Genomic DNA, 13,068 nt, shown 5'->3' with positions numbered 1-13,068 from the left:
TAGCGTCAAATCACAAGCAAGGAATAAGAGATCAAATGGGGAAGAAAACATAAACAAAAATCTGAGGCGCTCACCCCCCTCTCCTCTCCTGTTCGTCTTTACCTGAGAGCGTTTCAAAGCCCGGTCCAGAATTCACGTTGCTTTGCTTTGAGTGCAGGCTTGATTTCTTCTTGGGGAAGTCGGACCACCGGCAAAAAGACGTTGAAGATAACAAGGGGAAAAGAAACTGAAGAAGAAGAAAAAAAAAGAAAAAAAGGAAAAAGACGTTAGCAAGTTGACTTGCAGCAAACAAAGTACCAAAACCGGTCAGGGCGAGGTGTGGTAACCAACGATAGTACGCAGCACGGCTTCTTTGAGCTGCGTCGCATGCTCGTGGGTGCAGACTGCTCCGCAGCCAGGTCAGTGTCCCGCTGCGGGCTTCCTTCCTCATTGACTTATTTTTCTTTTTGTATTTTTTTTTTATCCTTGAAAAAAAAAAAACCGGTGGATTCTCCCCGGGCGTACTGTCTAGCTTTGCCGTGTTTTTTTTCCCCTCTCCCAGGAAAAGGTTCACTACCTTGTGTTTCTCGGCCATTTATTTGCGGGGCAGGTTCGTGTGCTGACTACCTACAGTCCGCTCGCCTCATTAGTACTTGACTTCAACCTGTCCCGAATTTCCCCCCGGGATCAGGACTACTCGGGGGCTGTTCCATGTGGGCAATTGGATTTATCTTAGTTCCGAAAAGCAACATCCTGTTCACCGTCCATCGAGGGAGTGCCCTTTTAAGGAACAGGGAAGTGGCTTGTAGCTTCGCCTCATCTGCAGCAACTGACTGCTGCATCGTCCAGACCCTGACAGGAGCAAGGCGGGCAAAGCAAGCGGCTGCGTGGGCCAGCCGTCCTCCACATCCCTGGGGCTCACTCAGTCCAACTCATTCAAACTCATTCACTCAAAACAAAATTGACTTTCCTGGCTTTGCAGCTGTGGGCAAAGACCCGACCCGACCATAGATGTATGCATACAACACACATACATACCTACATACATGTGCTACGCGCCACCGCAGCCTCTAGTGGCCATCATTCCGCGGCTGCACCTACACGACCATGATCTCTCGATTTGACGAGAAACTGAGGAGCAATCTGCTGCGAACATGACGGCTCTCCTTTGAACGAAGAAGGGGGGCTGCAAAAACACCTTGAAAGTCATCTTCATACCTTGACTTGAGTACCTGGTCTGTCCGCGTTTTTTTTTTTTAAAAAAAAAGGTGCATGCGTAAGCCAGCCACCAAAACAGAGGCAGTTGTCACTCGCAAGGTGACCTTTCACCACAACCACACTCGCCTCCCCGGCACAGCTCAAACAATGCTCGGGAAGCTTTTCAACCTGACGGCCGGCAACAATGGCGACGACGCCACAGGTGCACAGGATCAAAGCTCAACATCTCCCTCACAGCTGATTTCAACCCTCGAGTCCGTCCAGGAGGACATACATACCCGCAACTTGCTATTCCCCGACGCCGAGTCTCTGTTTCAGCACCGCAACGATCAGGTCTTTCCACTTTCGGCCGGTCCAGCTCTTCCGTCGACGTCGACCGCTGTCAACTCTTTTGACTATGACTGCGACGTCTTCCTTGATGCTCAAGATGTCCGCGTCCTCATCATGCAGGATGCCCTCAGTGCTAAGCCTGCTGCGCTGATCTACGACAGCCGCCCGCGTCCACCGCCCACCAGCCCAGTGTCGGATCGCCCAGACAGGCCTCCTTCCGTGGCTGGGTTCGCCACGGGTCCACCACCGGATGTACGACGCGGGCCTGTGTCCCCGAGGAAGTCTAGCATGAGTCAGGGTTCCCGGCCTGGAAACATGACGCAGGATGGCTCGCAACCGCAACGGCAGAGCGCCTTTGACCGGAGGGCGTCCATGCACGGCCGCACTCAGCCGCGCATCGAGTCAGATACGCAACGTGCGAACCGCGAGTATGCCGATGAGATCAACGTCTTCTCGAGTTGCATCTTTGGAAACTCGGAGCTAATGGCCTACAAAGGCACATCCACCAAGGTCCATGTGGTTCCGACTGATGGTCGCAATGAATCTTCTGCCTCATTCTTCGGCGACGGGAGGGGATCCCTAGGCAGGGCCAGCATGCGATCCTCCAAGCTGTCGCAGTCTTTTTCTTCGGAGGCGGTGGGGGATTTTATGCCACAGATGTCATCGAGTGCGCTGCCTCGCACTCCACAACGGAAGAAGGTTCTCATTACGCGGCTGTTCCCCGTGACCTTGCCAAGCGACGAAGCAAGCGACCTTCCGATAACGACACCGAGCAGTCGATTCTCGGAGGACAGTGCCGGAGGATTCCCATTCCCGCAAGACGGCGAGGATGGCAAGGCGAAAATGAAGAGACCACAGCCGAAGCAGAAGCGTACGCCCATGTATGCCGTGGCTCTGGTTATAAATCTTCCCCAACCCACTGGCGGGAACGGAAATGGTGTCTCGGTTTCGGCCTCCAGGCAGGGAGTTTTTCGTGGGTCGAGCTCATACAACGAAAACGAATCGTTTCCATCTTCTTTCTCCTCTGCGCGTCGCTCTGGCTGGACAATGGTCGGGCAGGCTGCGGCCATCGACTCTTTCGAGTCGGCATACGTGGGTGACATCGAGGACCGCATCGACCCTATAACGCAGCACTGGGATATCATCATGCGGACCCTCACACACCTCCAATCGGTGGTAGCCACCAAGCTCTCCAGCATGTTGAGACAACATGATATTGGATCCCCTGATCAGATACCGTCGTCCCTGAACTCGCAACTATCACGACGACCGTCGGTCTCCAGGCGGAGGAGCGATGATGGGGCGTCCACGAAAGCCCCCAAAATGAACGCAAGGTACCTGACTCTCCACCCAAACTGCTTAATGGACAACCACGAAGTCACTCGTGAGATCGAGATTGCACAAGCGCGCATCGTTGCTGGCCTACGGGCCACGCGAGTCGTCACGGGACAAAATCGCTGGGGAATCTGGCGCGAGGAGGCAAGATGGGTGGCAAGGTGGGCTGGGGTCAAAGATCAAGGACTTTTCTTCCACAGCCTCCTCACAGGATATCTTGCCACGCACACAGACTGGCTACAGGCGCTTGGTCCGTCTTTCCACCGAAAGCGGCACCAAGAACAGGCGAGGGCTCGCGGCGATGAAGACATGTCTCTTCCGGCTCGCACCGTGATTGTTGCCCGAGACAAGATGGCCGCAAGGAGGCTGGTCTTCCTCCTTGCTGCGTTTCTACCTGCCAATCAGCAATTGCCCATCAGCATGCGTGCACATCGACCGAGTACATCTGCCTCTTTTGGTGGCCCCTTCTCGCATTCTCCTCCGACCTATGCCGTTCCGATCCTGAAGGAAGAGTCCCTCAGACGGAAGATTAATCGCCGTACAGCACCGAGGCGATTGTCACACTCTCGAACCGTCAGCCTACAGGCACAACCTCCGACCCGTAGCTCTGGCCTACCTTCTCAACTCGCCCATCTGAGCATGGAACGCGGACATGAACGGAGACCCTCCGATGCCACCTCAATTCGAACCACCTATCTTCCAATTTCGACCAGCGACAGCCAGAACCGGAAGAGCAGCGCCGCCACAGCCGCGACCATCACACCAGAGGCTACGATCCCTCACTTTGCTACTCTACAGAGACAGGAATCTCTGTCCAGCCGACGACCGGGGAGTGCGAGCAGCACTGCCGCTGATGACCTGAAGCGGACCTTACAGAGGGGAGATAGCAACCTTAGCACGAATAGCGGAAGCAACAGCCCTGCAGCCAGCGAACCGCGCCCATCCTCGAGCACTTGGGGTGTGCTCGCTGGCCTATGGAATGCCAGGCGTCGAGGGTCTCGTGGCTCTACCGACACAAGCCCACCAAAGAGGGACTCGATCAACAGCATCCTGAGCGGGCCCCCAATGTCGCCTACCAAGCCTACCCTTCGCAGCCATCAGGAGCAGTTACGAAGCCCTGCGCGACTGACGGCGGAACCAAAGATGTCGAGAGCTGCAGGCCTCACATCGGCCCCAGACCTGGTATCCCGAGAGCAACGCACAGAAGATTCACCGGGACGCCGGAGGACGGAGTCCCCGTCGACAAGAGAAAGCGTATCTCGCTCGCCACGCCTCTCTCGTCTTGCCACCTTGTCAGATGACGGATCAGAGGCTCTGCTCCCGCCCAGGAGAAGCGACACTTTCCAAAGAATCCCGGACCCATCGGGTGCCTTCGAGTCGCCAGTCAAAACCTCCATAAACATCAGCGACGGTGTGATTGACGTCGATGTCCAATTCCCCGAGTACATCACGTCTTTCGAAACTGCTATTAGTTCACCCTCAAGCAGTGGCTACCTTTCAACACCTGGAGGCAGCGGACTAGAACTTTTTGAACAAACCAGCCGCATCGCTGCCGATGGTGATCAGCCGTTCAACGTTGCGGGTTGGCTCCAACAATACCATCCAGACTTCATACTACAGGCCATACCACCACAAGAAGACTTGATTGAGCAAGTCAAAGCTTCTCTCAGGGCGGAGCCTTCGCCGCCAGTCCTGTACTCACCATACCATCCCATGTCAGCAGAAGCACAGCAGCAGGAACGGTGGCTGGATGTCAGCAGTGTCATTGTTGCAGACACTACGAGCTTCTCCATACAGAGAATTCGATACCGACGTCTTGTCAAGCTGAAGCCATTTCAAGACCTCTCCGCTGGGGCCCTACTTACCACATCGTCGGTCAACACCCATAGCCCACCTGTAGCTCTGCTCACCCCAGCCGTTACCCCGTACGAGACCAAGTTGGAAGAAGAGTTCATCATAGAGCCTATCGTCACGCTGGACGACGTCCTAGTTGAGGCCGTCGAGCGGGTAGTCGGCCACGTCGGCCTAGACTCGACAAGCTCCTCTCGCTCCACGAGCAAACGCCGTGAGCGGAGTAACAGCGACACCGCACCCTCGGGCGAGGCCACTTCGGCGATACGCCATGTGGCCATGCCGGTCGGCCGCGCCCCTAAGGCCTTGCAGGAGGTACCTCGCGCAGAATGCAAGATGGTCATACTTTCGGCGCTCGAGGAGGTGATCAAGGAGGTAGTTGAGCGGCGTGACAGGGAGCATCGTGAGATGGACAACGACGAGCATCGCGAAAAGGAGAGCGAGCTCACAGTCGCCGTCAGAGGCTGGTTGGAGAGTGTCGAGATGGGAGAATGACAACCCTACCCTCCCACCTCGACGACGATCACCATATTCCTGACTTGCTTGGCACATGCTCTAATTGGGGGGGGGGGGGGGTTGTTCATCAACTATGTTTTCTTTTTTTCTTTTTCAACTATTAATTTTATGATTGTTTACCTGTATCATTAGCATGGCGGTAGCATCTTGTTTGCTGCGATATCTTGTTTTTCTTTTCCTTCTTTTTTTTATCCTATCCTCTGGACCTCACTCGATTTGTGTGGTTGGGCCCCTCGAGCATGGGGCCGGCATTCATTCGTTGAAATACATGATACCCGATTTCTCACAGGTAGGACATCATCGCTTACAGATCCTTGAGCTAATAATCTCTTGGCATATTGTACAAATGAACGAGACAGGAGCTAGACCGCCCTGCACAAGATGAATAGATTATCGTCGAACAGCTTTATGTGAAAAGATCATACAACAAGCCGTGATTTTTTTTTTTCTTTTTGGATAAAAAAAGAATAGTTTGGATACAATGGGGACGAGCAGTTCTTGCCGGCAACCCCGGGATAACGATCCATTTCATCAGGTCACGCTGAACTGATTATGTAGTTGTCTTGGTGACATTGACCTTTGTCTTGTCTGTCTTCCTTATCAGTTTGGCAACGCTCAAGTTCTGCTGTTGACCGGTTTACGCAAAGCTAGTAGCAGCATTCCAGGCAGAGACTTACAGAAAGCGACATAGTCCTTGATGTTCTGCGCTTCGGCCTTTGGTGTGGGATAATACCAAGCAGCGTTGTCAAGCTTCTTGCCTATGGATATGTTGTCAGTCGAACTTTCCCAAATATCAGAAGAAGTTTACCGAAAATCTCAGTGCGCGCTGCATCAGATGGGGTTGGGGCTGTTCTAGACCTAGGATACAAAAGAAAGCAACAAAAAGTCACAAGCAAACCCCCCCCCCCCCCCCCCCTATTGCATACCCTCAATCCTCCGTTCCTTTTTTCAACCCTCTCAAAACTTTGAGAAATAACCTACCTCCGACAGTAATTGTATAATAGCTAGCGTCACCCTTCCACGGGCAGTGGGTGTGCAGGTCCGTGTCGGTGAAGTACTCGTCCTTCCGGACGGCCTGCGGGGGAAAGTATACGTTGCCCTCGACCTCTTCCCACTCGGTCGTCTCGGCGATGGTTTGTCCGTCTACGGAGGCGGTGGCTTTGCAGGTAGGCATCGTGGGAAAAATCTGGAGGTTTTTCTCTTTTGGGATAATGAAGAGGGGATGTCTCTCCTCTCGAATCAAATATTTCACTGTATATTTCTATGTAGGAATAGACATGAGGCAAATAAAAGCAGGATGTTGGGGCCGTTTTCCCACTTGACTACTCGCTGGGACCTCCTGTGCGCGGGGAAGGGGGGAGATGTTGGCGCAAGATATGTAATCCAACAATCATGACGTTCTGGATTTGTCAGCAGCTAGGTTTCCGTCCCATACACCAGACCAGTCTTTTGACGTACAGCCGATCGATGTTGATTGACTGCGGGGCTGACTCTAGCATCTACCCGCGGCATGTGTCTTCTTGGTGAAAAGGCAAACGGGCTTCATGGTTGCAAATCGAGTCTAGAATTTGTCCTGGACCTGCATTGGGACGGATATGTACGGAGCATAAGTCCGAATGCATGCAAAAACGATACAAATCTTGTTCTCAAGAGGCTACCAAGAAGCATGCGTAATTCTTTTTAAACTTTGAATTTAGTCTTGTTATCATAGAACTCATTGCCCAACTGAACCCCCAGACGCCTGAAACTCGGGGGTATATGAAGAAAAGGCGTATTTCATTTTGACTCCCGAGATGATTTACATATGAGAAAAGGAAAACCAACGCATCGATGCTAATGCCAACGCTAATGTAGGATATCGCGTGAGTGTGATATACAGGAATGGTAACAAAAGTAGTGGGTAAGGAAAGTAAAATGTCAAGTATAGACAGGAATGAGAGGCAACTTTGTCGGCTCTTTCTGTGCAAAGCCAAGCTACCTGGTGACGAGGGGATCTTTTGATCAAAGGCTGATGAGATCCATCTCGGAGAAGTCGGGTGGTGCGCGCCCATAGATGACGCGGGTCTTGCTATCAAGCGCTGTGCCCTCGTTACTGATCCAGATGTATTCGCTAAAGGACTGCGTGCGGTAGATTTCGTCGTCAGAAACTCCGATCTCATCCTGCGGGATCCAGATGGCCCGACGGCGCGAGCGCAATGCCTCGTGCTTGAATGCCTCGCGGACGAGCACGTCTCGCTCATCCGGCGTCAGGTCCTCGATTTCATCGTGGAAGCCTCCGTACAGCGCATCTCCTATAGCGCGCTGCGCCTCGAGGTCCTTCATGCGACGTTCCTTGCGGTACTGGGCCGCGGTCTTGAGGTTCTTTTCCGCCTTGCCTAACGTAGCGTGTTCAATCTGTTTCCCGGCCCGGACGGCCCAGGTCCCGGCATGCCGTATGCCCGCGACAGGGTTAAGCATGCCTAATTTGGAGCCATGGGCGCTGCCCGTGACTGATCGGCGCTTGGCAGACAGTCTTCTCATCTCGATCTCTTCTCTGGTTGCCCCAGAGGCATCCCCACGAAGCATCCCGGCCTCATCACCATCACCGTCTTCTGGATCGTCATTAACAAGACCCAGACGACGATCCTGAGCCCGCTGAAAGGCTTCATCTCTCAGAACTGCCTCATCCTCAAAGGTAATAGGCAGATACCTAAACAAAGGTGAAAATGACTTGGTGAGTAGGATCTGATAGCCCACGGTGATGACCATTGCCACAATCATGACGATTGCCTGTCTGAAGCCAACAAGGTTTCCACGTTCATCCGTTTGCAAGAAAAACAGGCCAATCAGGCATAGCTCCATGACATAGAGACCGGTGAAGAGCTGGTTGACGGCCCTTGGAAACAAGACGCCGCCGGTGTCTGTCTGGAAGCGCGTGACGTAGAACATGTTGTAACGGTGAGCAAGCCAAAGGAGGCTGAATGTGATGATGGCGAAAATCGCGATTATAGGAGCCACGATCGAGTAAATCAATGCAATACATGCAAAGTTGGTATATACGGGGAAGAAAGAGCCCCAGTTGACGTTGGGTAGCTCAGTCTGCCGCTTCCATTTGGCCCGGGCAGTGTTGTCGAGGAGTCTGCCGAGGATGTACCAGACTATGAGAGTACCGATTTGCATGAGTGTTCCCGAGCTCACAGATAGAGCCTGCAGTATCATGTAGGTGAAGAAATAGTTGGCTGATTTGGGCAAGTTCTTGGCCAAAAGTTCTGGAATGCCTACAACCTGGTTCACAGCATCGTTGGCACTGAAAAAGGCTGTGAGTGTACTCACAGCACTTGTTGACAGACCGACAACGAGGAAGAGGAGGAAAAACAGGAACGCGAAGTAGTACACCTGTACAGACTCGGACCTCTGTGCACCTGTCTTGGCACCTTGGAGCTTTGCAAGGTAGTTGAAAATGAGGGGCACGACCGCCAGAATTATGGCCAAGATGATAGCCGGGAGCACTCCAGAAACAAGCTTGAGAAAGTTGTAAACCTTTTCGTTCCGCGAAAGGAAGCTCAATAGAGGAGCAGCCTCGACCAAGGTGTCGATTTGGGAGACTCCAGAGGACAACACGACGGGGAAAATGAAAAGGATAACCATGCCAACGATGAGTGCAAGGACGATTGCAAATCGAAGCCACTCATCCCACCAAGTAATGGCCATATTTTCCCAGATAACGTCATGAGGCGCGACTTCGACAACACGGGGCGTCATCTGCCTAGGAACGTGGTGGGTCACACTCTGGCAGGCCATGTGGGCAGCTACCTGGTTGTTGAACTGAATAAAGGCCGAGGTCATAACTGGGTATCTCTCAGGGTGCTTCTGGTCGATCTCGATCTCCATGTTGAGACGTGCGAGCTCGCCGCGAGCCCAGTAAATCGTGTCGACCTTCTTGTTAATCAGAGGAAGCCCGGGCAGCCATGAGGGCGTCCACTCGAAGTTGGGAAGACGGTGAGTAGGACGCTTGGATTCTTTCAGCCACTTCTTCCATTCGGCTCCATCCTCGCGATCATTGGAGTAGGCGAATTCGGATGCTGACACGGGATACTCGACTGGAGCAATATCTTCCCCACCAATGAGAGGCAACGAAGCCAGCAATCTTTGCCACAAGGTCTTCTTCTGCTTCTGTGACGATGACGAACCGGTCAGGGGGAACTCATCTTCCTCACGTCCCTGGGGAACAGGAGAGGCGTAGCCCCCTGAGGGAGCCTTCCAAAACTTCCACCAAGAGTTGTTCTCATTGACAATCATGCCATCCAGGTTCATAGCTTTCCTTGTCGTGTTACCTCGCGTCTGAGCCGAACTGGGGCGCGTGCCACCAGCCACCATAAGATCTTCGTCTTTGGAGCCAGAAGGGGAATGCCCCTGGTAGCCCGAGTCGCTGTCAAATGAGGTCTTTTTGGTCTCCTCTCTAATATCACTCGACATGGGAGCTGCCCTGTGTCGTCGGTCGGATCCTCGCGTTACAGGTCGGGGTGGCACAGGGCTTCCAGGTCCTCTGGATTCTCCGGGCAGAAAGCCAAATCCGCCAGTATGCTCCAGTTGCCCGTCGACGCCCTTCTGAATGGTCTTAGCGCCTCCGACAAGAGTGTGGCCGGCTTTGCCGACAACGTTAACGCCGCCCTTGATACCTTTTCCGATGAACCCGAGACCTAGCCCCTTTGCTTCCTTAGAGCTTCCATCGGCATTATCCTGTTCCGGAGGCACATAGCTATTCCGCCGCTGATCTTGTTCAACCGCGGTATCGATATGAGGAACCTCCTCATGGGTTCCTGCGCTGATACCCCCCTGCTGAGCGCGCAAGCGAGCTTCAGCATCTTCTTCATCCTGTCGTTTCTGAATCTCATCTTTGGTAGGGCGATGACGACCCTTGTCACCCTGTCCCTTCTTCTCCTCGGCAATCCTCTTTTTCAGATATCTCCGTTTGGCCTCGCGAATAAGTTCAGTCTGCGCAGCTTCGAGCTGATCGTGTATTTCGTCACGCTTCCTGACTTTCTCCAGGAGCTTTGTAAAGTCACGCGTGATCCAGATATTCCTAATGCCACCTGGGAACACGTCGAACAAGCCCCTCAATCCATCCTCGGTAAGCCACTTCTCTGGAATGGAGCTGACCAGCACTGTGTTTGCCGAGGCCCTCAGCCTGTGTTCTGCGCTGGTGAGGTAATCCTGGCGTACTTTGATGTAGATCCGCAGCTCCAAGAACATTATGTAGCAGACCCAACCAATGACGGCCAGAGCCATAACGAGATGCGCCCATCGCCTCTGATGGTTCTTAGGCTTCAGATTCGGCCATGCCAACGTGTCCAGCCCTCGGGGGACGTCGGGGGGATTGTCTTTTACATCGCGGACAACCTCATGCCCAAGCCCGTCAACGTAGTTGATCGGAACAAGGATCGGGATGACGATAAACGCAATGGGTATGAATATAACCAGGAGCATTCGCAGGTATCGCAGGAAAAAGTAGGCGTCAAGACCGCATTTCTTGATGAGTTCACGGTCGCTGATTTTCAAAAGCGAGGTCGCTAAGGACCAAGGGCTCGCGGGCGGCGGGTCAGTTCGCTCTCGCTCGGGGACAAGAAATGTTTTGGGTTTACTTAAATATCTGTCAGCCATACTAAACTTCTTTGCAAAAGGTCTGCGGAGCGGCACTTACTATATGCGGGCGAGCTTATTCCTGAAGAGTAGGAATATGGTGATCTGGACTGCGAAGACAGCTATACCAGTGACCAGTGCAGCGGCGAATGCCTCAAGGCCAATCCCCTCATCCTTCGAGCCATCTTTGATGCCGCCCGAATTTTCGTTTTCGGCCATTGGGTCGCCAAATAGAAGTGCAGGGCGGTACTAGTCGGCGGATAGTTTCGGGGTCGTATACTGTCATAACCGTGTCGCCATGCAGTCGAGAGAGGTACAGACGTGCGTGTGACTTGTGGAAGCAAGTCGTCAGGACGTGGACGTGAGTGGATTCGTCTTGGCTGCTAAGTAGACTTTTGTTAGCATTCCCTGCGTACTTGAGATGGCCAAGCCATCCCCGTGTCTAAGAGTCCATATATCGGACCGATATGTACACACCAATCTTGCAGCCTTTGTCGGTCGTTCGTCCGAGGAGTAGCGATGTCGATCAGGGCTGTTCACTACAAGATAACGCCTTTAAATACGGCCGGCTGCTGGTAGCTTGGGAGGTAGGTATTAAGGTTCCTGAAAAGTCGAAACTAAATTAAGCCTTCGACCGGCGTGGCGCATTTAAGATGTTGTGAGAAGGAGGGTCAAAGGAGGACAAAGAAGTTTGGGGGCAAACAAGGCTTTCTACGATGTTCCCTTCTCCAGGAAGATCTGCATACTAAGCATACCTACTAAGAGAGTACAAAAAGGCGCCGGCTACGGACAGGGACGGACAAGGAGAAATAGTAACATCCACAGGGGGTTCAGACAGGGCCTCGCAAGCCTGGATATCAGTGGGCATGGTGCTGAATCTTGAAACAAGAAAAATGCAGGTGAGGGTCCTTTTTTGGGAGGGTAAAAGACGCGGCATGCTATCCACAGCAAATTCCCAGATCGGATTGGGTTACTCACAGCCAATTGGGTGGCCATGATCGTGACGTCGGCGGCAGGCTCCCCTGTCCTACGCGCGTGGCAGCTGTCAATGTGAACCAATCAGTGACCAAATGGGATCGAATTTTGGGTGGGGTGTGGACCTGGTAGCGCCGGGATCCCTGCTATCAGAAGCTGCACAGGTGCACGTAAACCCGGAGAAATAGGTACAAGCCTTGAATCACTACCTCCTAGCAGTCAAGTAAGCTGCACATGGAATGCAAAATAGGGATCGAATGAGTGACCGACTTTGCCGATATCAGTGGTCTTGGGGCGGGGGAGTTCAGGAGGCGAATTTCCAAAAGACCATACTGTAATTTACTGTAAACAATAGAATCGCGGGCTGACGGATCTTCGGCACGTTGATTGTTTGTGCTTGAGTGTGATGATCTGAAATGAAACTCTTTTCCCGTTGTCGACTCACTCACTAAGGTACCTTTACCTACCAACCGCTGGCAAAAACAACCCCTACTGTACGTGCAGAGACTAAGGTAGGTAGGTAAGTGAGGTGCTTTTAGGGTAGTGCTAGTCTAATACCAATCGAACAATCGGGTAAACTGGGGACTGACTGTTTGTTATTTTTGTACCTAGCACGCAAGCGGTTTAGCACGTCAAAGACTGACGCCAGGGCGTCTAAGCTAAAGACAACCACCGGGTTTGTGCCGCAAACTACAATCACGATTGTTTCTGCCACTGTACTTCGTATCTTCCAAGTTATGCTGCCACCAATCTATATCGGACTTCTTGATGCAACAATAGTCATTGGCCATGTATTCAGTGCAGGTACTTTTTATGTTCGCATCCCGGTGTTGTGGTTCGATCGATCCACGAACCGTTGTAAGCAGGCTAAACCGTTCGATGGCTGTGTACCGTCTTGGCATAACGTAGGTTCAGGGCGCCATTCCTTGTTTTGCACCCTCACCAATAGCGTCGAATGTCGCGGGAGATCCTACCAGAGCCTAGCTTCGGGGTTTCTGCTTAGCGAAGAAGTTTAGCCGGGGATTTGACCAAAATTGAAGCCGGGAGCAATGCCCAACGATGTCATCGATGGAAGCCGGTGACTGTTTCGACTACTGTATTCTGGTTTTTGGTTGCAATGTGGGATTCCCCTGTGCAACATTGCCAACGCATTCATTTATTTTGTATGTATTGAATGAGGTGGATTGAATTGAGGGTGCGATGTAATTACAGGGAGGGTCTTTTGCGTGCTAGGAAACTACCTAC

General features: G+C 52.6%; 3 protein-coding genes across 3 annotated transcripts; 1 reads left to right on the top strand and 2 right to left on the bottom strand.

Annotated features, from left to right (window-relative positions):
• The first annotated feature begins 111 nt into the window (after positions 1-111).
• On the top strand, positions 112-5,651 carry MGG_04163 (uncharacterized protein). Its single transcript, XM_003719617.1, has 2 exons — positions 112-398; positions 613-5,651. The coding sequence occupies exon 2, from the start codon at positions 1,252-1,254 to the stop codon at positions 5,206-5,208; it is 3,957 nt and encodes a 1,318-aa protein (XP_003719665.1). The 5' UTR covers positions 112-398; positions 613-1,251; the 3' UTR covers positions 5,209-5,651.
• MGG_04164 (uncharacterized protein) lies at positions 5,349-6,568 on the bottom strand. The gene is made up of 3 exons (XM_003719616.1): positions 6,211-6,568; positions 5,907-5,987; positions 5,349-5,817 (listed from the first exon to the last, which is right to left on the bottom strand). The coding sequence occupies exons 1-3, from the start codon at positions 6,401-6,403 to the stop codon at positions 5,780-5,782; spliced, it is 312 nt and encodes a 103-aa protein (XP_003719664.1). The 5' UTR covers positions 6,404-6,568; the 3' UTR covers positions 5,349-5,779.
• A 326-nt stretch (positions 6,569-6,894) lies between these two features.
• On the bottom strand, positions 6,895-11,733 carry MGG_04165 (uncharacterized protein). Its single transcript, XM_003719615.1, has 3 exons — positions 11,326-11,733; positions 10,910-11,228; positions 6,895-10,849 (listed from the first exon to the last, which is right to left on the bottom strand). Exons 2-3 carry the CDS (start codon positions 11,065-11,067, stop codon positions 7,231-7,233), a joined length of 3,777 nt encoding a protein of 1,258 aa, XP_003719663.1. The 5' UTR covers positions 11,068-11,228; positions 11,326-11,733; the 3' UTR covers positions 6,895-7,230.
• Between the last annotated feature and the right edge of the window lie 1,335 nt (positions 11,734-13,068).

The sequence above is a fragment of the Pyricularia oryzae genome, chromosome 6, assembly GCF_000002495.2.
Source record: "Pyricularia oryzae 70-15 chromosome 6, whole genome shotgun sequence".
In the NCBI taxonomy this organism is placed as follows: Eukaryota; Fungi; Ascomycota; class Sordariomycetes; order Magnaporthales; family Pyriculariaceae; genus Pyricularia; species Pyricularia oryzae.
The sequence above is the reverse complement of the archived record's forward strand: the minus strand, read 5'-3'. Positions and strand labels throughout refer to the sequence as shown.